The sequence below is a fragment of the Erpetoichthys calabaricus genome, chromosome 2, assembly GCF_900747795.2.
Source record: "Erpetoichthys calabaricus chromosome 2, fErpCal1.3, whole genome shotgun sequence".
NCBI classification, from domain to species: domain Eukaryota; kingdom Metazoa; phylum Chordata; class Cladistia; order Polypteriformes; family Polypteridae; genus Erpetoichthys; species Erpetoichthys calabaricus.
Window position 1 is genome coordinate 22,081,934 of NC_041395.2, and position 23,583 is coordinate 22,105,516.

Consider the following 23,583-nt stretch of genomic DNA (forward strand, 5'->3'; position numbering starts at 1 on the left):
TTGAGCTCTGAGACTATTTTCTGCGACTTGAGCTGCATTTGAGATAGCAGGCTGCTTCCTGCTTGTGCTAATTGACACATTTGCAACACAAAAGACGCTAATGGAGAGGGGCGAAGGAATTTAAAGTGGCCCAGGATTGCAAGTTTTTTCGTAGGCTTCAGGGATTCTAGTGTTAATAAATTCAATAAAATCTTAAAAAAAAAAAAGAAAAAAAGATTTATTCCTAACGAAAATGCTCAGAAATAGCATGAAGTTCCGTGGAGCACAAAAAGTCAAAAAGGAGTTGTCCAAAACAAGAAGGCAAATCTGGTGAATATAAAGTCCCAATACAGTAACCCAGAGAATGGTAAAAAAAACAGAGCAGAAGATCAAAAATGGCAGAGGCATCGCTAGGCAAAAAAATGTGTGGCCAACTCCCAGGCACGTTCAAATGAACCACCAGGAACTGTGGGGAAGCCCTTGCCTTTATAGGGCTGAGGACAGTTCCTGGCAGTGAACCATCTTGTGGAACCACTCACAAAACACAAGGTACATAACAAGGGCTACACAGGGATACAGAAACTTAGTAAGTAACAATGCTGACATAGACAAAAGAATCAAAATTGAATAAAACAAGCATTAAGCAAGAATTTGAACCCCAGCCACAGGAGGATTCCTGGCTAAGACACAACACTGTATCAGTCTTCACGCCATTGGCTGTCTGAAAAATGATCGACCATGACTGTGTTAGAACGTTGGCACTCGGTTGGTAAATCTGACACGGGCAGCGATTTTCAGTCTCGTAAACTGACACGGCCAGGCGATGAGGTCAGAGACCGTGGCAAATCTGACATACTCCATGAATAGATTAGTCACGTAATGTGGCATCAGCTTCAGTCATTTCAAGATAACCACTGTAAAACAATGACAAAACAACGATAAAGAGTTGGGGTAGCAGCCTGGTCACCCCTTTTAATTGAATTTGGGGGGAAAAAAACAAAGAAAACACTCAATAATTGTGGAGATGTCTTTACAGATGCAAGTTCACAACAGAACTGACTTAGATGGCGGATCTTCAGTCTCGAGGCAGGTCTAGGTGGACAGACACTGGAAGTGACATCAGAGGTGTTCTAGCAGTCAGTCATCCAGTCTGCAGAGGGAGGCATTAGGGCACAGCGCCAACCCTTGGTGTGACGGTAGAATTTCAGTCATTAGAGCCCTTAAACTGTCATCTCTGTGCATGCGTGTGACACCACCAATTTGCTTACTGTCCAAACCAAAGTGTGGTTACTTTACATCAAATTTACACTTTTCTCGATGAACCTGGCTCATATGTCCGCACACTATTTCTGGATTTTTCAACACCATCCAGCCTCACATACTAATTGCGAATTTGAGCAGTGTGAATGTTAGCCCGTTAATTAAACTTTATGGATTCAAGACTTTCTTTTAAATCATTCAGACATTTAATGAATTTCAGCAGATTTCACTTTCTCTGCCCAGAAACATCTCACTGCAGTGTGTTATTCAATCCCGCAATGGATTGTGGTGGCTCTAAGACTAAGGATTTGCACTGTGTGAGACTTGCCCAAACACCACCAGTCGGAGACCACATCTTTATAAAAATGCACACGTTTATTAGTCACAGTTTCACAGTCCCGCACAACACACAGTACTCCCAGCACCAAATCACCACTATTCCAGGCTTATAACAATGTCCGTGGCCGCCTCTTCTTTCCTCCCGGGAGCTTCGTCCTGCTCCCACTCCCGACTCTAGCCCCTCGATTGTAGGAAGGCGGCCCCTTTTATTCCCACCCGGAAGTGCTCCAGGTGTCCGATGACATCCTTCCGGCAGCACTTCCTGGTGTGGCGGAAGTGCTGCCCTTTGCACCAGAAGCACTCCGGACGTCCCTGGAAGGCTCTTCCGCCATCTTTCCGAGTGTGGCGGAAGTAAATGTTTCCCGGGTTCTACGAGGTTTGAGGCGCCCCCTGGTGGTGGCCACGGGTCCCAACAAGTTGGAATTTCTCTCTTCTTCTCCCGTGGTCCTCTATCCTGATCCAGGGCGTTTGCCCCCTCATGACCTGGAAGACATAAAGGTCACCTTCCGGTCCTTCTAGGCGTCCCGGCTGGGTCAGAACCCCAACCATCTGTGACAGCTGATATCCGGAAGGTTGCCAGTGCAAATCCCCATTACTGCCAAAAGGGGCTCTACACTGCTGGGCCCTTGAGCGAAGCTCTTAACCTACAATTGCTTCAGGGGTGCCATACAATGGCTGACCCTCTGCTCTGACCTTAAGGGGTATGAGAAAACTAACTAATTCCTAATACGAGGAATTGTATAAGGTGACATAAAGAACAAAAAAAATCCATGTTCATTTGACCCTGGACTTCAACTAGAATAATAGCAGAGGACTGTGGATGTTCAAACTACCCATAAGTCTTTGCAAATGTGTTGTAGTGTGTCAGCTTCTATCCATTGTGGTTACCCTTATAATGTTAAATTGTCTTTACTTTTTGATTTAGCCTCGGATAAAAGGGTGAATAAAAACACAAGAGCTATAGTTGGGATTTGGACCATTCTGCTAAGGTCTAGGTAGTCAAGAGCCTGAAAGGGAAAATAGGGTCACCCTTGAACCCTACCATGACAAAACACTTTGACTGAGCCAGCTAGTGTGTGACGCATGTCGAGAAAAGTAGGCAGCTGGGTGTTGCTGGTAATAGTTTGCGCCCTACTTGATGAATCAAGAATTTCACCCATAATATGTATAGAACCAAAGGGCTGGTCATAGACTTAAGTAAGCAGACCACACTCCCTAATTCATCAGAGGGGATGCCATAGAAGCAACAACAACACGTCTCCGCCATTATCAAGGGAGCTTACCGACACCTCTACTTCCTCAGATGCCCAAGGCAAGAGCAGAATTTGACAAATGTTCTCTCTAACATCTACAGGTGCACAGTGGGGTCCATTCTCACTGGCTGCAGGACATCCTGGTTCGGTAGACTGGGATCCAAGTACCAAAACGCTAACCAAGCTGATCGTCAAATCCAAAAACACTGAACAGAATTCGAAGTCAAAAATAACATTGAGGAAAAAGTCCTAACGCTACACTATCGTCTTTCACCCAACTAGTCTAATTCCTCCAAGACGTTTCCTTTGTTTTCTTCTTCAGAAATCGATCAAGTGCTGGAGTATCTAGTTGCTATGCACTGCTGTTGCATTATAGGAGAAGCATGACGAAGAAACATGTCATGTGACATGGGCTTAGTAAAAAGAAGCAAAATGATTGTAGTCGTCCATGAAAACTGTGTTGAGGTGGCATTAAAATCAGAATGCTAAAAATATGAGACATTGTCAAAAATGGTCCAGAAATGAAACATGCAATGTTTTGAGGTGCCATCATGAGAATTCATGAAAATTAACAACTTATCTGTGTATGTGTGTGTTTGTCCGCTTCACAGGGAGTAGAGGATGCCTTCTACACTTTGGTGCGGGAAATCCGGCAGCATAAACTCCGAAAGCTGAACCCTCCAGATGAAAGCGGACAGGACTGCATCAGCTGTAAATGTGTCATTTCGTGACCATGGTGAGTTTCTGCAAAAAATTACAGCTCTTGAATGGACGTAAATGATCAAAGTTCTTGGTGTGTGCCATGTGGTGGAAGGTCGAGCGTGGGAGGTTGCCACCTAATGTTTTGGGGGGACATGTAACCAGGCAGGTTGTCTCACCCTGACTTTCCAACACACTGGCCTCCTGGTCGGGTATTGTTCCTTGGTCCAACCATGCTGGGATGCCAATGTACCCACTGTCGCACTGGTACCTTCTGCCCGTGTTTGGCTGAGGCAGTACAATTTTTGTCCTGTTTCTTGTGCCATCCAGATAAAGAACCCTGCCTCACCCCAGCCGGGACACCAGTTCATGTGTGCCATCCATTAAGTGCAAAGTCTTAGACTCGACCTGAACTGTTAATTTTTTTTGTGCGTTTGTGTGTGAGTCTCATCGGAGGTTAAATGTAATTTTTTTAAATGTAAAACTAAGTACTGGCAGCGTTGACACACGGGAAGCTAGTGGGCCACTCACTTGCCCCATCACTGCTAGTATCCTCTTTGGATCCTGTCACGGGCATTTAATGTCAAGATATGCCCCTTTGTTTTTCAATCACTTCCATTTGTACGTGGGTGACGGCGATTTCAACAATCAGTCTTTTATACCTTAAGAACTTCCGATGGAAGAACTGCGGCAGTCAAAATCTAGTAAGGTTTGTTCGCTCACTCTCCTGCTATTATTACTTATTATTTGTCCATTTGAGGATGGATGATTGAGGGAGCTATTGTCACGTGCCATGTCCCTTTTCTTTTAGAGAACATGACACCCCATGACCCATATCAGTAGCATCAGCGTTAGTCTATATGGAATACCAGTCCTCACAAGGCACACTCGCACATTCACAAGCAGTGCTTGGTGTCAGAAGCTTGCAGGACTACTTTTGATTGTGTAAACAGGAACAGGTTAGATCTGAATGAGTATTCTGACGTCATAACGGGATTCATCAAAAATTGTGTGGATGCCTATGTGTCTAAGAAAACAATCTGCCAGTTTCAAATAAGAAATCGTGGATCACTGCTGACATCGAGGCTTTACTGATGGCACACAGCAATGTATTTTGAAATAGTTATGTGGAAATGTACAAGAAATGAAGTTACAAACTAAGAAAAGCAGTAATAGTGTCTAAATGTCATTATGGGAGCGAACTAGTGACATCATTTAGCAGCTTTAACAAGCTGTGTAAACTTGGCAAAGAATTGGGATACTTATAGACTACAAGGTAATCCTAACCCAGTATCGTCTGTATTCTCACTTTCAGATCATCTTAATGTTTTCTAAGCCCGTTTTGATTGTGACAATAAGTAGTCTGTTGTTTGCTTACCTACAGGACCACATGATTCACTCTTCTCCTTTTCAGTACATGACCTAAGAAACGTATTTAAACGAGTTAATGTCCACAAGACATCTGGTCCGAATGGAATTTCAGATCACATTTTAAAAACCTGTTGCAATGAATTAGCTGACATCTTCAGTGACATCTATAATGTTTCCCTTGACAATCTGCTGTCCCCACCTTCTTCATAAGGGCAGCAATTATCCCTGTGCCAAAGAAAACTAAAGGTGGACTGTGTGAAGAACAACATACTGGTGGCATTCGCTCTAATGGGGATTGTGCTGGGACAAATTAAACAGAACAGTTCAGATAGTCCGGACCACCTGTGGTGTGCGCATCATCACAACTAAGCCCATCTGAATAATGAAAATTGTTATGCCAGTTATGGGCTACAGCTCAAAATTTAACACTGCTGGAACTTAAAAGCCAACCACCAAGCTTCTCGGTTTAGGACTTGGTATCGCCTTCTGCAGATGGACTTTGGACTCCCTAACTAACAAACCTTAGCATCAACACAGGCCATACAGAATATTGTGGGCTGAGTCCCCTTCTCTAGTCCTTGCTTACCTGTGACTGTGTGGCTAGACACAGCTCCAACTTCATCATTAAATTTGCTAAAGATGCCACCGTCTTACATCTGATCACCAAAAATATCAACATGGCTTACACAGAAGAGTTCTACCTGATTTAGTGGTGCGAGGACAATAATTTCACCCTTAATGTCAGCAAATCTGTGGAAGTTAAATCACGAAGTCAGTCCAGGATAAGAAGAATACCTTTATTGACATAAACGTGGAAAGAAATGCCTGACTTACAGATGGTGGTAATCCTTCTTAAATACACTTTGTCAATTACTGAAGTGCGTGATTAGTTTCATCTCTCATGTCCTTGCTAGTTACTAATAAACAGGACCCTTGGAGTCAGAATTCTCTTACACAACATTCTACTGGTGTTCTTATTCATACTTGTCCTACTGGCTCACAGGTCTAGGGGCTTTAATTTAAATGCTTTCTAAGAGTGCTAAAGGCAAAAGCTCACAACTAACAAGGACAGAAGTCATTCAATATAATCAATATACAGTCATATGAAAAAGTTTGTGAACCCCTCTCAGCCTGCATAATAATTGACTCTCCTTTAGACAAATAAGATAACAGTGCTATGCCTTTCATTTCCTAGGAACATCTGAGTACTGCTGTGTTTTCCGAACAAAAATTTTTAGTGAAGCGGTATTTAGTTGTATTAAATTAAATCAAATGTGAAAAACTGGCTGTGCACAAATGTGTGTCCACTTGTCATTTTGCTGATTTGAATGCCTGTCACTGCTCAATGCTGATTACTTACAACACCAAATTGGTTGGATGAGCTCGTTAAGCCTTCATAGACAGGTGTGTCCAATCATGAGGTATAAAGGTATTTAAGGTGGTCAATTACAAGTTGTGCTTCCTTCCCTTTGACTCTCCTCTGAAGACAGCATGGGATCCTCAAAGCAACTCTCAAAAGATCTGAAAACAAAGATTGTTGAGTCTCATGGTTTAGGGGAAGGCTACAAAAAGCCATCTCAGAGGTTTAAACTGTCAGTTTCAACTGTAAGGAATGGAATCAGGAAATGGAGGGCCACAGGCACAGTTGCTGTTAAACCCAGCAGGTCTGGCAGGCCAAAAAACATACAGGAGCGGCATATGAGCAGGATTGTGAGAATGGTTACAGACAACCCACAGATCACCTCCAAAGACCTGCAAGAACATCTTGCTGCAGATGGTGTATCTGTACATCGTTCTACAATTCAGTGCAACTTTCACAAAGAACATCTGTATGGCAGGGTGATGAGAAAGAAGCCCTTTCTGCACTCACGCCACAAACAGAGTCACTTGTTGTATGTAAATGCTCATTTAGACAAGCCAGATTAATTTTGGAACAAAGTGCTTTGGACTGATGAGAGACAAAAATGGAGTTATTTGGTCAGAACAAAAAGCACTTTGCATGGCGGAAGAAGAACACTGCATTCCAAGAAAAACACCTGCTACCTACTGTCAAATTTGGTGGAGGTTCCATCATGCTGTGTGGCTAGTTCAGGGACTGGGGCCCTTGTTAAAGTCGAGGGTTGGATGAATTCAACCCAACATCAACAAATTCTTCATGACAATGTTCAAGCATCAGTCACAAAGTTGAAGTTACACAGGGGTTGGACATTCCAACAAGACAATGACCCAAAACACAGTTCAAAATCTACAAAGGCATTGAAAGCTCAGCCAATGAGAAACAAAAATCCAAAGAATTAAATCCAAACTTTTTCATATGACTGTATAATCAAATAATGAAAATCATATTTATCAGTAAGAATTAACTTTCACGAGCCTCCCTTTTGTTCTCCTAGAACAATAATTGTCATTTACTTTAAGCATAGACTTCAGGAAGGAGAAGGCAGACCACACTTCAATCAACATGAATGAGTAGGCAGCTTTAAATGTCTTGAAGTGACTGTCACAAGTGCAGTGGCAAAAACTAAGTTTGGATGTTGTCAAAAAGTCTCTGCAATGCCTGTACTTCCTCGGACATTTGGAGACTGCTCAGATTTCCTCCAGTTCTTTTCATTAACTTCTGTAGTTCATCCTCACTAGCTGCATCACATCCTAGTATTGCAGCTGCTTGGCTCAAGACTGTAAGGTACTGCACAGAGTATTAGTGGCACCCATCTGCCTTCTGTTCAGGACCTGCACAACCTAGAAAGGCACTGCACTGTCGCTTTTCTCATTCGTCCCTTCTGCTAAACAGTGCCGGACCACTGCCACTTGCACCAGTAGATTCAGGGACAGTTTCTACCTACAAGTTGTAAGGTTTTCTGAACAGTCAATTGTAAGAATTGTAACATAATAAATACCTATGTACAGTATGAGGAAGGTCCAAACAAATCGGATATTAGCACAGGAGTAGGGTGTAGTTATCAACTGTGCCACTAGGTGTCATATGCCTACAGTCTAGTTAGCCATTCCACTGAGTTGATTCAGTGCATATTTCTACTCTTTATTCTACAGTCATGCATTAGACTTGGGCCATTTTGTTTCTCCAAGCCAGCATGACACATTTTTAACACTTCAATCCCAGAAGCCTACGAAAAAACTCATAATCCCATAATAATAGCCACTCACTACTCAAAACACGTAGCACCCAGTCTCGAACCTGGTACCTTCAAGTTGTATTCAAGAATATATATCAACTTCCTGTCAATTGACATTTGAGCTTGGGCTTTTAACTCATTGACATCCATCCATTATCCAACCCGCTATATCCTAACTGCAGGGTCAATCCCAGCCAACACAGGGCACAAGGCAGGAACAAATCCCGGGCAGGGTGCCAGCCCACCACAGGACACACACACACACAAAGCACATACCAGGGACAATTTAGGATCGCCAGTGCACCTAACCTGCATGTCTTTGGACTGTGGGAGGAAACCCACGCAGACACGGGGAGAACATGCAAACTCCACACAGGGAGGACCTGGGAAGCGAACCCGGGTCTCCTAACTGTGAGGCAGCAGTGTTACCCACTGTGCGACCGTGCCACCCTAACTCATTGACAGCAACATGTAAATCGAATGCTTTGTTTTTCTTTGGTTATATTCTTGAATAAAAGCGCACGTGTTTATTTGATATTTGGACTAAAGTCTTCACACATTATACACTTCACATCATTATTAGTATAACATGGAAAAAGTTTCTGCTTTAGATATGTTTTCAGCATTTCTTGCATTTCCTGTCATCCTACACTTACCCAGATCTTTGTAGACACAGACCACACATGAAATGCATGTATTCCAAATAACGATATATACTGTATTATTTACCCAATACAACTCCAGGCACATCACATACAGATAAGGAGTCTTGGCTTGAGCTGGGAGAACTTTTTGCCCGCAAGCTGAGCTCCATCGAGGTAGAGGATGGGACAACAGGCTGCGTGCTGCTTGTGCTGATTGACACATTTACAACACAAAAGACGCTGATGGAGAGGTGCGAAGGAATTTAAAGTGGGCTGGGATTACGAGTTTTTTCGTAGGCTTCAGGGATTCTGATGTTAAGAGAAAACCGTGATCACGTTTTTCAGCATTGATGGATTTGTTCATAAAGCATTTGTTCCTTGTGAGCAGACTGTTAATCACTGATGGGGTGTCTCTGAGAAAGCAACAGGAAAAATTAAAAACCTCTAAAGTAGTGGAGCACGTAAAATTGCATTTTGAGGAGCCAGAGGAGATATCCACCAACAGGTGCAGTCATTCGTTATAAAACTGGCTCTGCTCCTCGCCATCACTCTCGGTATTCAGTGCTGAACCACGAGCACCGCTCCTGTCTCCCGCCAATGTTCTTTGCCCAATCCCAAGCAGAAGAGGACTCCTGCTCTCTAGTGTGCTCAGCAAGAGCAACCCCTGTTCCTCGAGTGCTGGCAATGCACTCCTCTTGGTGACTAGATTCCTGACCGCCTGCATCTTCTCCTCATCTGCACTGGCTCTGCCATAATTCTTCTAATATCTCTTCTTATTTCTTTTAGTTTAACCTCTGAAATGTACTTCTCTCTTTTCATTCCGTTCCCCTGCCACACCTTATACTCCATTTGGACACTGATGCCACAATTACGGATCCCAGAGCACTAACGAGGAAAATGCCTGCGGTGCACATCCGCACGTGAGAGTATGGCCAGCCAACTCCCCCCACCACTTTAATTTAAGACCCCGCATCGCCACGGATCTCTCTGACTTCACCACTGCAACATACACGCCTGCACACAAAGAGCTTTTGGCCAAAAACAATGTGGTTGTTGCTTTTCACCAAGCTGTAGTCGCCAAATCACTCCCTCCCTGTTCCTTGTATTAATTAAAATTGAGATTTGATGGGAAGAAGATTTGCTACCGTAGAAGAAATCGAGTTGAAAAAAACGTCGGAGACTCTAAACATGGTAACAAAAGAGGAGTGCAGGAAATGTTAACAGAAATGGGAGAGAGGTGGCGCGCCAAATGGGGAGAGCATTTTGAGCTCCGAACTGACATAAATGGAATTGCTGTAAGTTTATTAATGAAGAGTTTTGTAACAATTTCCAGGAATTTTTGGGTACATTAAGACCCTACTTAATGCTATCCCGATTGACACTGATTTAGTATAATGTGGTTTGTTCCAAACCCTAAAAAAAAGTGCAAAATTTATGATGATTTGTTACAACGCTTTTACACTTCAATAAACCCAAATGAATCATCGAAAGGTGCCGAGTTCGAATGAAGCACAACGATATATTCCCCCTGCAGCAAAACATTGAATACAGTAATCCCTCGCTATATCGCGCTTCAACTTTCGTGGCTTCACTCTATCACAAATTTTATATGTAAGCATATTTAAATATATATCACGGATTTTTTGCTGGGTCGTGGGTTTCAGTGGACAATGGGTTGGTTTGCCCATTTGATTTCATACAAGGGACGCTATTGGCAGATGGCTGAGAAGCTACCCAATCAGAGCGCGTATTACGTATTAAATAAAACTCCTCAAATATATTGTGAGCAGAGGGGCTGTTCGCACCCCTAAAGGATACGATCGCTACACAAAATACACTGAAAGGCTACCTTCACATTGCTCCCTTTCTTGCGGCTGCTTTATCGCGAGATATGCTTCCTGGATGGTGCTTCACATACTTAAAAGCCCAAACAGCACCTATTGATTTTTGATTGTTTACTTTTCTCTCTCTCTCTCTCGCTCTGACTATGTCTAAAAAATGCTGAAAGACTACCATCACATTGCTCCCTTCCTTGCTGGGCTAACTTGCGGCTGCTTTGTCAAGCGATATGCTTCCCGCACGGTGCTTCGCATACCTAAAAGCCTGAACAGCACCTATTGGTTTTTGATTGTCTGCTTTTCTCTCTCTCTAACATTCTCTGCTTCTGACAGAGGGGGTGTTGAGTAGGGGGGCTGTTCGCCCCCTAGAGGATACGGACGCTCTTCTAAAAAATGCTGAAAGACTACCTTCACATTGCTCCCTTCCTTGTGGCTGCTTTGTTGCGCGATATGCTTCCCGCATGGTGCTTTGCATACTTAGGTGCTGTTCGAGCTTTTATCGGTTTTTGATTGTTTGCTTTTCTCTCTCTCTGACATTCTCTGCTCCTGACGCGCACTCCTTTGAAGAGGAAGATATGTTTGCATTCTTTTAATTGTGAGACAGAACCGTCATCTCTGTCTTGTCATGGAGCACAGTTTAAACTTTTGAAAAAGAGACAAATGTTTGTTTGCAGTGTTTGAATAACGTTCCTGTCTCTCTACAACCTCCTGTGTTTCTGTGCAAATCTGTGACCCAAGCATGACAATATAAAAATAACCATATAAACATATGGTTTCTACTTTGCGGATTTTCACTTTTCACGGGGGGTTCTGGAACGCAACCGCACTCCTCCCGTGAGTGAGAATTTTGCAGCTAGCAGAGGCTGGTCCAATAGATTTAACAAACGAAGCAACCTCCACAACATACGAATAACCAGAGAAGTGGCAAGTGCGGATAGAGAAACTTCTACCACATTTCCAACAACTTTAAAAGCCATCATTGACCAAGGGAATTATTTAACGTCATTGAAACGATATTCAAGCAATATTGGTATCAATTTAGGCCTAAAAGAGCACACTTCCCTGGTAACGCTTTTTTTTCTGTTTTCCAGACAGTCCAAGGCTGGCTTTTCCAAGAAAAGCGGATAGGACCGACTAGAAGCCAAGAAGAGATTGTGACCTCATTCACAAAGAAGAGGAGGAGGAGGAGAAGGAAGTCGGGAAAGACTTTATGTTAAGTGGCAGCTGCCCGTCACGCGTTAAAACGGGAGCCGATTTTTCTATTTTTGTCTGCCACTCTCTCCCCAACTGTATAAACTGTATAAAGCTGTAGATCTGGAATCACAGTTAACTTATTTTATTGTCTCAACACTGGCGTTTAACCGGCGCTCGTGTGCTGGATCGGAATGCCTTACTCGCCATTACGACGCAAAGGAGTCTTCACGCACTCCACCAGGAGCCTTCAACAGGTCGCTCTGGAAAGGCCGCCTGCCCGCCCGCCCGCCTGCCGTCTCCTTTCCTGACGTACTGTAACGACGTCGGCTGCAGTGGCTTGTTTGCTGAGGGGTTTAACCGAGGGAGCAAATGTCTTGCTTTGTCTGTTTTTTAGTGTAGCGCCTTGCTTTTTAAAGGGTGTGAGGACGGAAGAACTCCAATGTACTTTTCTGCAAGGCAAATAAATACAATCTGTTAACCGTTCCCTTGATAGATCTTCTTTGTTTTATAAATATGACCAACGTTATGGAGTTTAGTTTTTGTTTTTTTGACATGCCTGCTCTGCCCTTTAGTTTTAATTCATCCGGCAGCAATCACGCGGGGTTACTTGGTCTTAGAGAAGAGAAGGCTTTGAATGCAAACTGGTCCAGTGGTTGCGCTTCTCCAAGGCAAAGTAATGGTTAAGAAAATGAATACTTTTAATTAATAGCACAGAAATGTTTAAATTCAGGTTCTGGGTTGCAGCCAAATTCTGTAAGGATAATGGGTGTGGTTTAAAAAGGCAATGTGTGTAGGCTCCGCCCATTGTACAGTGGGTGGGGCTTGTCTAGAGCGAGGGAGTGTCCTTGAGATTAAGCCAGCATAGTTTTCTGTTTCTTCCTGCGTGGCAGTTTGTTTCAGACCAACTTAATCCTCCCAGCATTTTTTATTTTATTTATTTTTTAGAAAATCACCTTGACTGAATGCTACAAAAACAGAAGAGAACTTGCAGAAGCTTTGGTATGCCGTGTTTTGTGCAGGATTTATCATTTCAAGTTACTAACGAGACAGAATGCTTAAGGCTGCATTCTCACGGCAGCTCGGTTCTGGAAATTTTCACTCCTCTGACACCCATCCATCCATCCTCTTCCGCTTCTCCGAGGTCGGGTCGCGGGGGCAGCAGCTTGAGCAGAGATGCCCAGACTTCCCTCTCCCCGGCCACTTCTTCTAGCTCTTCCGGGAGAATCCCAAGGCGTTCCCAGGCCAGCCGGGAGACATAGTCCCTCCAACGTGTCCTGGGTCTTCCCCGGGGCCTTCTCCCGGTTGGACGTGCCCGGAACACCTCACCAGGGAAGCGTCCAGGAGGCATCCTGATCAGATGCCCGAGCCACCTCATCTGACTCCTCTCAATGCGGAGGAGCAGCGGCTCTACTCTGAGCCCCTCCCGGATGACTGAGCTTCTCACCTTATCTTTAAGGGAGAGCCCAGACACCCTGCGGAGAAAACTCATTTCAGCCGCTTGTATTCGCGATCTCGTTCTTTCGGTCACTACCTATAGCTCATGACCATAGGTGAGGGTAGGAACATAGATCGACTGGTAAATTGAGAGCTTCGCCTTGCGGCTCAGCTCCTTTTTCACCACGACAGACTGATGCAGAGCCCGCATCACTGCAGACGCCACACCGATCCACCTGTCGATCTACTCCTCTGACACAGGATTCCATTCTTTTGGAGAAGCGTGAACGGTAAAAAAAAATGACCTGGAATCATAACATAAGAAATTTAACACACGAGAGGACACCATTCAGTCCATCAAACCCCTTTGTTTAGCTGATAGCTAAGCTGTCCCAACATCTCGTCCAGGTTCTTCATAAAGCTTGTCACATGTTCAGCTTCAACTCCATGTCTCGATAGTTTGTTCCAGAGTCCCACAATTCTTTGTGTAAAGAAGTGCAACCTGGCTTCAGTCCTAAATGGAGTTCCCCTTAATTTCCACTGATGTCCTCGAGTACATGATTCACCCTTAAACTGGGACTACTTTATCAATGCCTATGAGGTGTTTATATCCCTGGATGAGGACCACGCAGACTCCTCTGGTTTAATTCTCTGAGTCTGTCACAGTAGGACGTGTCTTTTTTTTTTTTATCGTGGTCATCAGAACTGCACACAGTACTCCAGAGTGGTCTCACTAGAGCATTACAGTCATATGAAAAAGTTTGGGAACCCCTCTTAATTCTTTGGATTTTTGTTTCTCATTGGCTGAACTTTCAAAGTAGCAACTTCCTTTTAATATATGACATGCCTTATGGAAACAGTAGGATTTCAGCAGTGACATTAAGTTTATTGGATTAACAGAAATTGTGCAATATGCATCATAACAAAATTAGACAGGTGCATAAATGTGGGCACCCCAACAGAGCTATTACATCAATACTTAGTTGAGCCTCCTTTTGTAAATCTAACAGCCTCTAGACGCTGTCCTCCTATAGCCTCTGATGAGTGTCTGGATTCTGGATGGAGGTATTGTTGACCATTCTTCATACAAAATCTCACCAGTTCAGTTCAATTTGATGGCTGTCGAGCATGGACACCCTGCTTCAAATCATCCCATAGATTTTCAATGATATTCAAGTCAGGAGACTGTGACGGCCATTCCAGAACATTGTACTTCTCCCTCTGCATGAATGCCTTTGTAGATTTTGAACTGTGTTTTGGGTCATTGTCTTGTTGGACTATCCAACCCCTGCGTAACTTCAACTTTGTGACTGATGCTTGAACATTATCCTGAAGAATTTGTTGATATTGGGTTGAATTCATCTGACCCTCGACTTTAACAAGGGCCTCAGTCCCTGAACTAGCCATACAGCCCCACAGCATGATGGAACCTCCACCAAATTTGACAGTAGGTAGCAGGTGTTTTTCTTGGAATGCGGTGTTCTTCTTCCACCGTGCAAAGCGTTTTTTGTTCTGACCAAATAACTCAATTTTTGTCTCATCAGTCCAAAGCACTTTGTTCCAAAATGACTGTCTTGTCTAAATGAGCATTTTCATACAACAAGTGACTCTGTTTGTGGCGCGAGTGCAGAAAGGGCTTGTTTCTCATCACCCTGCCATACAGATGTTCTTTGTGCACATTGCACTGAATTGTAGAACGATGTACAGATACACCATCTGCAGCAAGATGTTCTTGCAGGTCTTTGGAGGTGATCTGTGGTTGTCTGTAACTATTCTCACAATCCTGCTCATATGGCGCTCCTGTATTTTTCTTGGCCTGCCAGACCTGCTGGGTTTAACATCAACTGTGCCTGTGGCCTTCCATTTCCTGATTCCATTCCTTACAGTTGAAACTGACAGTTCAAACCTCTGAGATGGCTTTTTGTAGCCTTCCCCTAAAGCAGGAGACTCAACAATCTTTGTGTTCAGATCTTTGGAGAGTTGCTTTGAGGATCCCATGCTGTCACTCATCAGAGGAGAGTCAAAGGGAAGGAAGCACAACTTGTAATTGACCACCTTAAATACCTTCATATCTCATGATTACACACACCTGTCTATGAAGTTCAAGTATTAACCGCTAATCCAACCAATTTGGTGTTGTAAGTCATCAGCATTGAGCAGTGACAGGCATTCAGATCAGCACAATGACAAGGGGACCCACATTTTTGCACAGCCAGTTTTTCACATTTGATTTAATTTCATACAACTAAATACTGCGTCACTAAAAATCTTTGTTCGGAAAACACTGCAATACTCAGATGTTCCTAGGAAATGAAAGACATACCACTGTTATCTTTATTGTTGAAAGGAGAGTCAATTATTATGCAGGCTGAGAGGGCTTCACAAACTTTTTCATATGACTGTAAATAAATGTAAAGCTACTGGCTCGCTCAAATGAATGAACAGCTTCAAGCAGACGGGTTTAGGTGGTGTGTCTCAAAGACACTGGCGCTTGATTTTCTTGTAGAACACACTTTTCCTTGGCTTGTCGTCGCCTCATACTTGTGTCCAAGCAGACAGACAGACAGAGGGAGGCCCTGAAAACAGATGGCCTTGAACTGATGGGTACGGGCAGCTTTCGACCTGTCTTGAGGAAGAGAAAGCCACAAGCTTTGTTAATTCTTGTATAGCCTAAAGCTACCTAATTATAACACATTTTACTTTTAACTTGATTAAAAGCATTGGTTTACGAAAGTACAGTGTGGGTTGGCTCCATGCTCCCAGTCCTGTTGGGGAGCCTCACCATCAATACTGTAACTGAGATGAGCCAGGCACACGCATCTGACAAGGGGTTCGGTGCAAAAGTGATACAGTGCTTTTATTAAATTAATCCAAAACAAACATTGTCCAAATAAATAGTACAGTAAATCTTCTGCAAAAAAGAAATACAGTGGTGCCTTGGTTTGCAAGCATAATTCGTTCCGGAAACGTGCTCGCAATCCAAAGCACTCGTATATCAAAGCGAATTTCCCCATAAGAAATAATGGAAACTGAGTTGATTCATTCTACAACCCAAAAATATTCATATAAAAATGATTAATACAAAATATAAAGTAAAAATACATAAAACAAATTAACCTGCACTTTACCTTTGAAAAGAATCATGGCTGGTGTGAGGGAGATCAGAGAGAGGGGAGGAAGAGGAGGCTTATTGTGTAGGTGACTTTCACTCTAACTAACGGAATCACCGCTGTCTGTGTCTGAACGGGGAAGGCGTCCTCATTTGAAATCTGAGAATTAGACGGTAAACTGGGCAGTTCAGGTTGGACATGTAAGACCACTGCAGGGCCAATGGAGTCAGTGCATTGAGCTGGAAACAGGCTTACAGCACACGCCATAAAGACAATTTTTACCTACTGTAAGAAGAAAGATTTTTCTAGATAAATTATTACATAGACTGCGGTGGGTTGGCACCCTGCCCGGGATTGGTTCCTGCCTTGTGCCCTGTGTTGGCTGGGATTGGCTCCAGCAGACCCCCGTGACCCTGTGTTCAGATTCAGTGGGTTGGAAAATGGATGGATGGAATTATTACATATCAGACAGAAAGCTGCAGAACAATTGTTCATGAAGACAAAAAAGGGGGCTGTTCCAAACATGATGCTAGTAAGTTAAATTACTATGGGGGCTTATTATTTAATTTTCACTTTATATGATGAGGCTGTGCCACACTGGTCCTTAATGCAGCCACACCACTGATGGTAACTGATAGTGTGTGGGTGGGGGGTCTCGTCTCATTTTCTCTAACTACTGTTCATGGTGAGGGTCACGGTGGCAGCCAGCCAAATCGATCAGCCCAGACTTCCCTGTCCCCAGACAGTGACAGATTCCAGCTCTTCCTTTAGAATTCTCAGGTGTTTACAAGCCAAGTGAGAGACAGAACCCCAGGTGTGTCCTGGGTCTGCCAAAGGGTCTCCATCCAGTGGGAATTGCCTGGAGAAGCATCAGGGGGGAGCCGTCGGTGGAGACATCTTTAAAACATCTCCAAAGCGTCTCAGCTGGCTCTTATCAAATTGGAGGGGTAGCAGCTCTACACTGAGGGTCTCCCGAATCTCGGAACTCCTCATCCTATTAAGGAGTGTGAGAGCCCAGCCACCCTGTGAAGAGTCCTCATTTCCAAAGCTTGTACTTATGATCTCTTTCTTTTAGTCATAACCCAAAGCTCATGGCCATAGGTGAAGACAGAGATATAGAGTGACCGGTCAACCGAGAGTTTACTTCTTCACCACCATGGACCCTCCTGACAGCTGATCTAGTTACCGATCTCACGTTTTCTTTTACTATCACTCATAATCAACTTTCCAAGATACTAGAACTCCTCCACTAATGGGTAGTTGATCCCAAGACAGAACCACAACCTTGGACTTGGAGGTGCTGATCCTCCTCCCGTCTTCTCACCCTGTCATGGAGTGTCAGCCCAGCCAGCCTGTGAAGAAACATCATTTCTGTGCCAGTACACACAATCTCATTTTTTCGCACGATCAGAGTAGTGTAGACCGACCGGAAAATGGAGAATTGTTGTTTTTAGGCTCAACTCTTGCTTCACCCCCATGGGCCGGTACTACTTCAGTCTGCTTATTGGTCTCATGGTCCCATTCTCCATCACTCATGAACAAGACCCTGAGATACTTGAACTCCTCCAACATGGACAGTAGGGTCCCCCTTTACTTCAAGAGAGCAATCCACTGTTTTCTGAGAAACAACCACAACCCTAAACTTGGAGGTGCTGATCCTCCTCCCATCCGCTCACCCAATTCTTGGAGTGTTGGCCCAGCCACCCTGTTTAAAATGTCATTTTTACCGATCTTGTTCACTTGGTCTCTACTCAAAGCTCCTGAGCAGCGTAATGCAGATCTACCGGTAAACCAAGAGTTTTGTCTTTAGACTCTTTAGGTTCTTCCTTTATCACCACAGACCTGTGCAGCGACTGCAGAACAGCTGCTGCCGTCTCTTCAGTCTGCTTACCCATCTCATGTTCTCTTTCTGCATCACTCGTGAACAAGACCCTGAGATACCTGAACTCCTCCACCATGGGCAGTTGTTTCCTCCTCACCTGGAAATAGCACTCCACTTTTTCCAAGAGAGAGAGAACCACAACCTCGGACTTGGAGCTGCTGATCCTCAGGCCATCTTCTCACCATATCTAGAAGTGGCAGTCTAGCCAACCTGTTGAAGAAACCTTATTTCTGTGCTTGTACTCATAATCTCAGCTACGTTATATGGGTTGGAGATGGTGGCACTGACCAGAAAGCAGGAGACAGAGCTGGAGGTGGCAGAGTTAAAGATGCTAAGATTTGCATTGTGTGTGACAAGGATGGACAGCATTAGAAATGAGGACATTAGAGGGTCAGCTCAAGTTGGACGGTTGAGAGATAAAGTCAGAGAGGCGAGATTGAGTTGGCTTGGACATGTGCAGAGGAGAGATGCTGGGCATATATGAGAGAAGGATGCTAAGGATAGAGCTGCCAGGGAAGAGGAGAAGAGGAAGGCCTAAGAGAAGGTTTATGGATGTGGGGAGAGAGGACATGCAGGTGATGGGTGTGACAGAACAAGATACAGAGGACAGAAAGATATGGAAGAAGATAATCCGCTGTGGTGACCCCTAACAGGAGCAGTCGAAAGACGAAGAAGAAGTCACAATCTCATTTTTTCAGTCACTGCCCACAGCTCATGGCCAGGGTGGTGTAGATCGGCCAGTAAACCGAGAGTTTTGTCTTTAGAGTCAACACCCACAGAACAGCTGCTCCCATCTCTTCAATCTGCTCTCTCTTTTTCTTTCTCCATCATTTGTGAACAAGAGCCTGAGATCCCTGAACTCCTCCACCATGGGCAGTTGTCTCACCCTCACCTGGAGAGAGGACCACGACCTCGGACTGGATGCTGCTGATCCTCAAGCCATCTTCTCAGCCCCAGCCAACCTGTGAAGAAGCCTCACTTAGGCCGACTTCATGCCTTTGGACTTTACCCACAGCGCTGACGTACAGCTGAAGCCAGAAGTTTCCATCAACTTTGGGTGAATTCTTTAAAACTCACTTTCTAAGCCCTCCACAGATTTTATACTAACAAACTATAAAGCTGTCATATCGTTTGAGACGTCTACTTTGTGGAGGGCAAAAGTCATTTTTCCTACAATGTTCACAGAATATTTCACTTTTTATTCACTATAACTCAATTCTGGTGGGTCACAAGTTGACATACACTTTGCTAACTGGGCCTTTAAACAGCTTGGAAAATTCCAGGAAATGATGTCAAGCCTTTAGGCAATTAGACAATTAGCTTCTGCTTGCCAGTTAGCCTAACTGGAGTCAACGTGTGGATGGATGTTAAGGCCGACCATCAAACTCACCGCCTCTTTGTTTAACATAGTGGGAAAAATCAAAAGAAATCAGACAAGACCTCAGAAAATAAAATGGTGGACCTCCGAAAAATCTGTTCATCCTTGGGAACAATTTCAAACATCTGAAGCTTTCCCGTTCATCTGTACAAACAAGAACACACAAGTGCAAACACCACTGGACCACCCAGCCCATCAGGAAGGACACGCATTGTGTCTCCTAGAGAAGAACGGACTTTGGCACAAAAAGTGCAAATCAATCTGAGAACAACAGCAAAGGACCTCGTGAAGATGCTGAAGGACACAGGTAGACGAGTATCGTTATCCACATTAAAACGATTCTGTCACCGAATTCACCTGAAAGGCTGCTCAGCAAAGAAGATGCCACAGCTCCAAAGGCGCTATAAAAGAGCCACACTGGAGTTTGCAATGACACATGGGGACAAAGATCTGACCTTCTGGAGAAATGTCCTCTGGTCTGAGGAACCCAAGATTGAACTGTTTGGCCATAATGACCATCGTTATGTTTGGAGGAAAAATGTAGAGGCCTGCAAGCCAAAGAACACCACCAAGCATGACGGTGTGAGCGACATGTTGTGGGGGCTGCAGGAGGGACTGGGGCACTTGACAAAATAGAGGAAGGAAAATGGTGGAGAGACACTGCAGCAACATCTCAAGAGCTCAGTAAGGAAGGTCAAGCCCAGTCACCAATGGGTCTTCCAGAAGGACAAGGACCCCAACAAGACCTCCAAAATTATGGCTTAAGGAGAACAAGGTCAGCGTATTGGAGTGGCCATCACCAAGCCCTGACCTCAATCTGATTGAGCTGAAGAAGAGAGTGTGAGCAAGGAGTGTCCCAGTTACACCAGCTCTGTGGGCCAAAACTCCAGCAACTTATTGTAAGAAACTCGTGGAAGGCGACCTGAAATGTTTGGCTGAAGTGAAACAATTTAAAGGCAAAGCCACCAAATATGAACAAAGTGTCTGTAAACTTGTGACCCACTGGAAATACTCTGAAAGGTCTGTGGACATTGGTGGAAAAAATGAATTTTACCCTCCAGAAAGCAGACATCTGGGGCGATGGCGCGGAGTGGTGGCTCTCAGGCTAAGGGTGTGCGCTGGTATCCAGAAGGTTGCCAGTTCAAATCCCCATTACTGATAAAGGGGGTCCTACTCTGCTGGGCCCTTAACATGCAATTGCTCTGGGGACGCCGTACAATGGCTGACCCAGCACTCTGATCCTAAGTGGTATACGAAAACTGACAAATGAACAATACAAGAAGTTGTGTGAGGAGAAATAAAGAAGAAAAAATCTGTGGAGGGGCTTAGAAAGTGAGTTTTACAGAAGTCACCCCACGTGTATGCAAATGTCCGACTTCAACTTGTAGCAGCGCAACTCGTACACCTTAGAGGACTCCATTTCCCAGCTCCCCTGAGGGCATTGCCCTGATTGGACGTTTGAGGAGAACGCAGGGGTTGCTGGGAACAAGAGGAGCTGTCAGGAATCTTAAAAGGGAGTCGGCTGAGGAGCAAAGGAGCCCCGCTGTTTGTGGTCACTCGTCTGTCCCGTCTCGGTGGAATATCACATCTGTGCTTCAATGAGGGGGGGGGGGGTGGGCGCTCCCCAGATCTCATCACCCCTCACCATATCAGGACTGTTTAATGCAGGGGTGGGCAATGTCGGTCCTGGAGGGGCGCAGTGGCTGCAGGTTTTCATTCCCACCCAATTGCTTAATTAGAAACCAATCATTGCCAATCTCAGACCTTATTTAATTTTATGGCTTGTTAGTCTGTGCAATGCAAGGCTCTTATATCGTAGATTTTTTTCCTTTCCAAGGATATCATCCAAATGATTTGAAGCCTAAAACTAATAATTTCCAGTCTGTCACATTTATCTATTAAGTGTTTTATTAAATCAAACCGTGCATGATGAACACACACAGATGTAAATGGAAACAAGCGAGATGGAGAACTGCTGGCCGCTTTGTCTTTTACATCTTACTGCTAATAAGGAGCCAATAAAAGCAGCTGTTTCAGATTGAAATAAGCAATTAAGAGCGGAGAACCTTAACAAGCGAGACCACTAAAATGAAGCATCAAAATGTCACTTGAGCAATAATTGACTTCTCATTAAGAAACTGGGCTGGTCCCTCCAGGACCGACATTGTCCACCCCTGTGTGATGGATGGACGGCTAACTATTCCGGCCCTCACCCCCCAGGCCACCAGGTGGAGCTCTCCCGACAGCATGGAAGTTCCCCGAATTCCAGCAGGGCATCATGGACTTTGTAGTTTTTATGCACAGCCCTGCTGGATACCAGGGGGGCCACCAGGAGTCGCTGTAGGGAGGCTGTCGGACTGTTATGTGCCCTGTAACAACAACATTTATTTATATAGCACATTTTCATACAAAAAGTAGCTCAAAGTGCTTTACATAATGAAGAAAAGAAAAATAAAAGACAAATAAGAAATTAAAATAAGACAACATTAGTTAACACAGTACGTCCTGGTCACATGAACAGGAGAAACGACGTGCTTCCAGGTTGAAGAGAAGGACTTTTACCCTGACCCGGAAGTAATGAGGACTTGTGGATGATTGGACAGGAACCACTTCCGGGTCAGGGGGTATGAAAGGATGCTGGGAAAGCCCAGAGATTGAGCTGAGCTGGGAGGTAGGGTGGCGAAGTGCCTGGGAGAGGAGCAGTGATTATTGTATTGCAGTGGGTAGCGCTGCTGCCTCGCAGTTGGGACACCTGGGGACCTGGGTTCACTTCCCGGGTCCCCCCTGCGTGGAGTTTGCATGTTCTCCCCGTGTCTGCGTGGGTTTCCTCCGGGCGCTCCGGTTTCCTCCCACAGTCCAAAGACATGCAGGTTAGGTGGATTGGCGATTCTAAATTGGCCCCAGTGTGTGCTTGGTGTGTTGGTGTGTGCCCTGCGGTGGGTTGGCACCCTGCCCAGGATTGGTTCCTGCCTTGTGCCCTGTGTTGGCTGGGATTGGCTCCAGCAGACCCCCGTGACCCTGTGTTCGGATTCAGCTGGTTGGAAAATGGATGGATGGATGGAGTATTGGTTATTGTATGAGTAGTGTGGAGTGGAGGGTGCTTTGTGCACAGTATTATTATTTCATAAATAATAATTGGTCTTTTATCTGGTGTTTGGCGTGGTACCTGAGGGTTCAAGAGGTCGATAAAAGCCTCTACTGCTACCCCTGGTTTAATGCATTGCTGTTCCTGGATTGTCATCTTACCCTCCATTCCACTTCATCCTCTACTGCTGTTCGTGTTTATTGTTGTGTTCGTATTTAATATCGTCGTGGGGTAAAGGGAGGGTTACCTGTTTATTTGTTGCTCGTATTTTGTGTTCAGTCAATATCCAGCTTTACGTCCTGTCACTTCGTGTCTCTGTGTGTGAGGGGTGCGACTCGGCCCAAAGCTGGCTGCGTTCCTGGGATCCCACCCAAAAAAAACCAAACAAATCACCGTCCTTATGGCGGTGTGCATCTGAGTGGCACCGGACCACTACAAACTGTGTAGAGATTCAGGATGCAACTAATAATAATAATACATTAATATCGCGCCTTTCCTATGCTTTAAAGACAGGGCTGTCCAACCCCGATCCTGGTGGGCCACAGGTTTTCATTCTAACCCTCTTCTTAATTAGTGACCAGTTTTTCCTGCCAATTAACTTCTTTTGCCAACTTGACTCAGACCCCTTAGTTCAAGGGTGTCCAAGTCCGGTTCTGGTGGGCTGCAGGTTTTCATTCTAACCCCCTTCTTAATTAGTGAGCCGTTTTTTTCCTGCCGATTCACTTGTTTTGCCTTCGTTTTAATTGACGTGACTCAGACCCCCTTAGCTGTTTCTTTTTCCTAATCTTATTTTGATATTTTTCTTGTAAAACTGCATAATTTGTATGAAAATGTGTTCTAGAAATATCCATCCATCCATTTGCCAACCCGCTGAATCCTAACGACAGGGTCACAGGGTGGTCTGCTGGAGCCAATCCCAGCCAGCACAGGGCGCCAGGCAGGGTGCCAACCCACCGCAGGACACACACGCACACCAAGCACAC

At 44.6% G+C, this 23,583-nt stretch overlaps 1 protein-coding gene across 1 annotated transcript in view; it reads left to right on the forward strand.

The window, feature by feature from the left end:
• LOC114645688 (GTPase HRas) overlaps nucleotides 1-12,194 on the forward strand; it is a 133,267-nt gene extending 121,073 nt beyond the window's left edge. Inside the window, exons 5-6 of the mRNA XM_028793511.2 lie at nucleotides 3,443-3,567; nucleotides 11,609-12,194. Coding sequence (XP_028649344.1) covers nucleotides 3,443-3,562 — 120 coding nt within the window. The 3' untranslated portion in view covers nucleotides 3,563-3,567; nucleotides 11,609-12,194. The remainder of the gene's footprint in view (nucleotides 1-3,442; nucleotides 3,568-11,608) is intronic.
• Nucleotides 12,195-23,583: the final 11,389 nt, after the last annotated feature.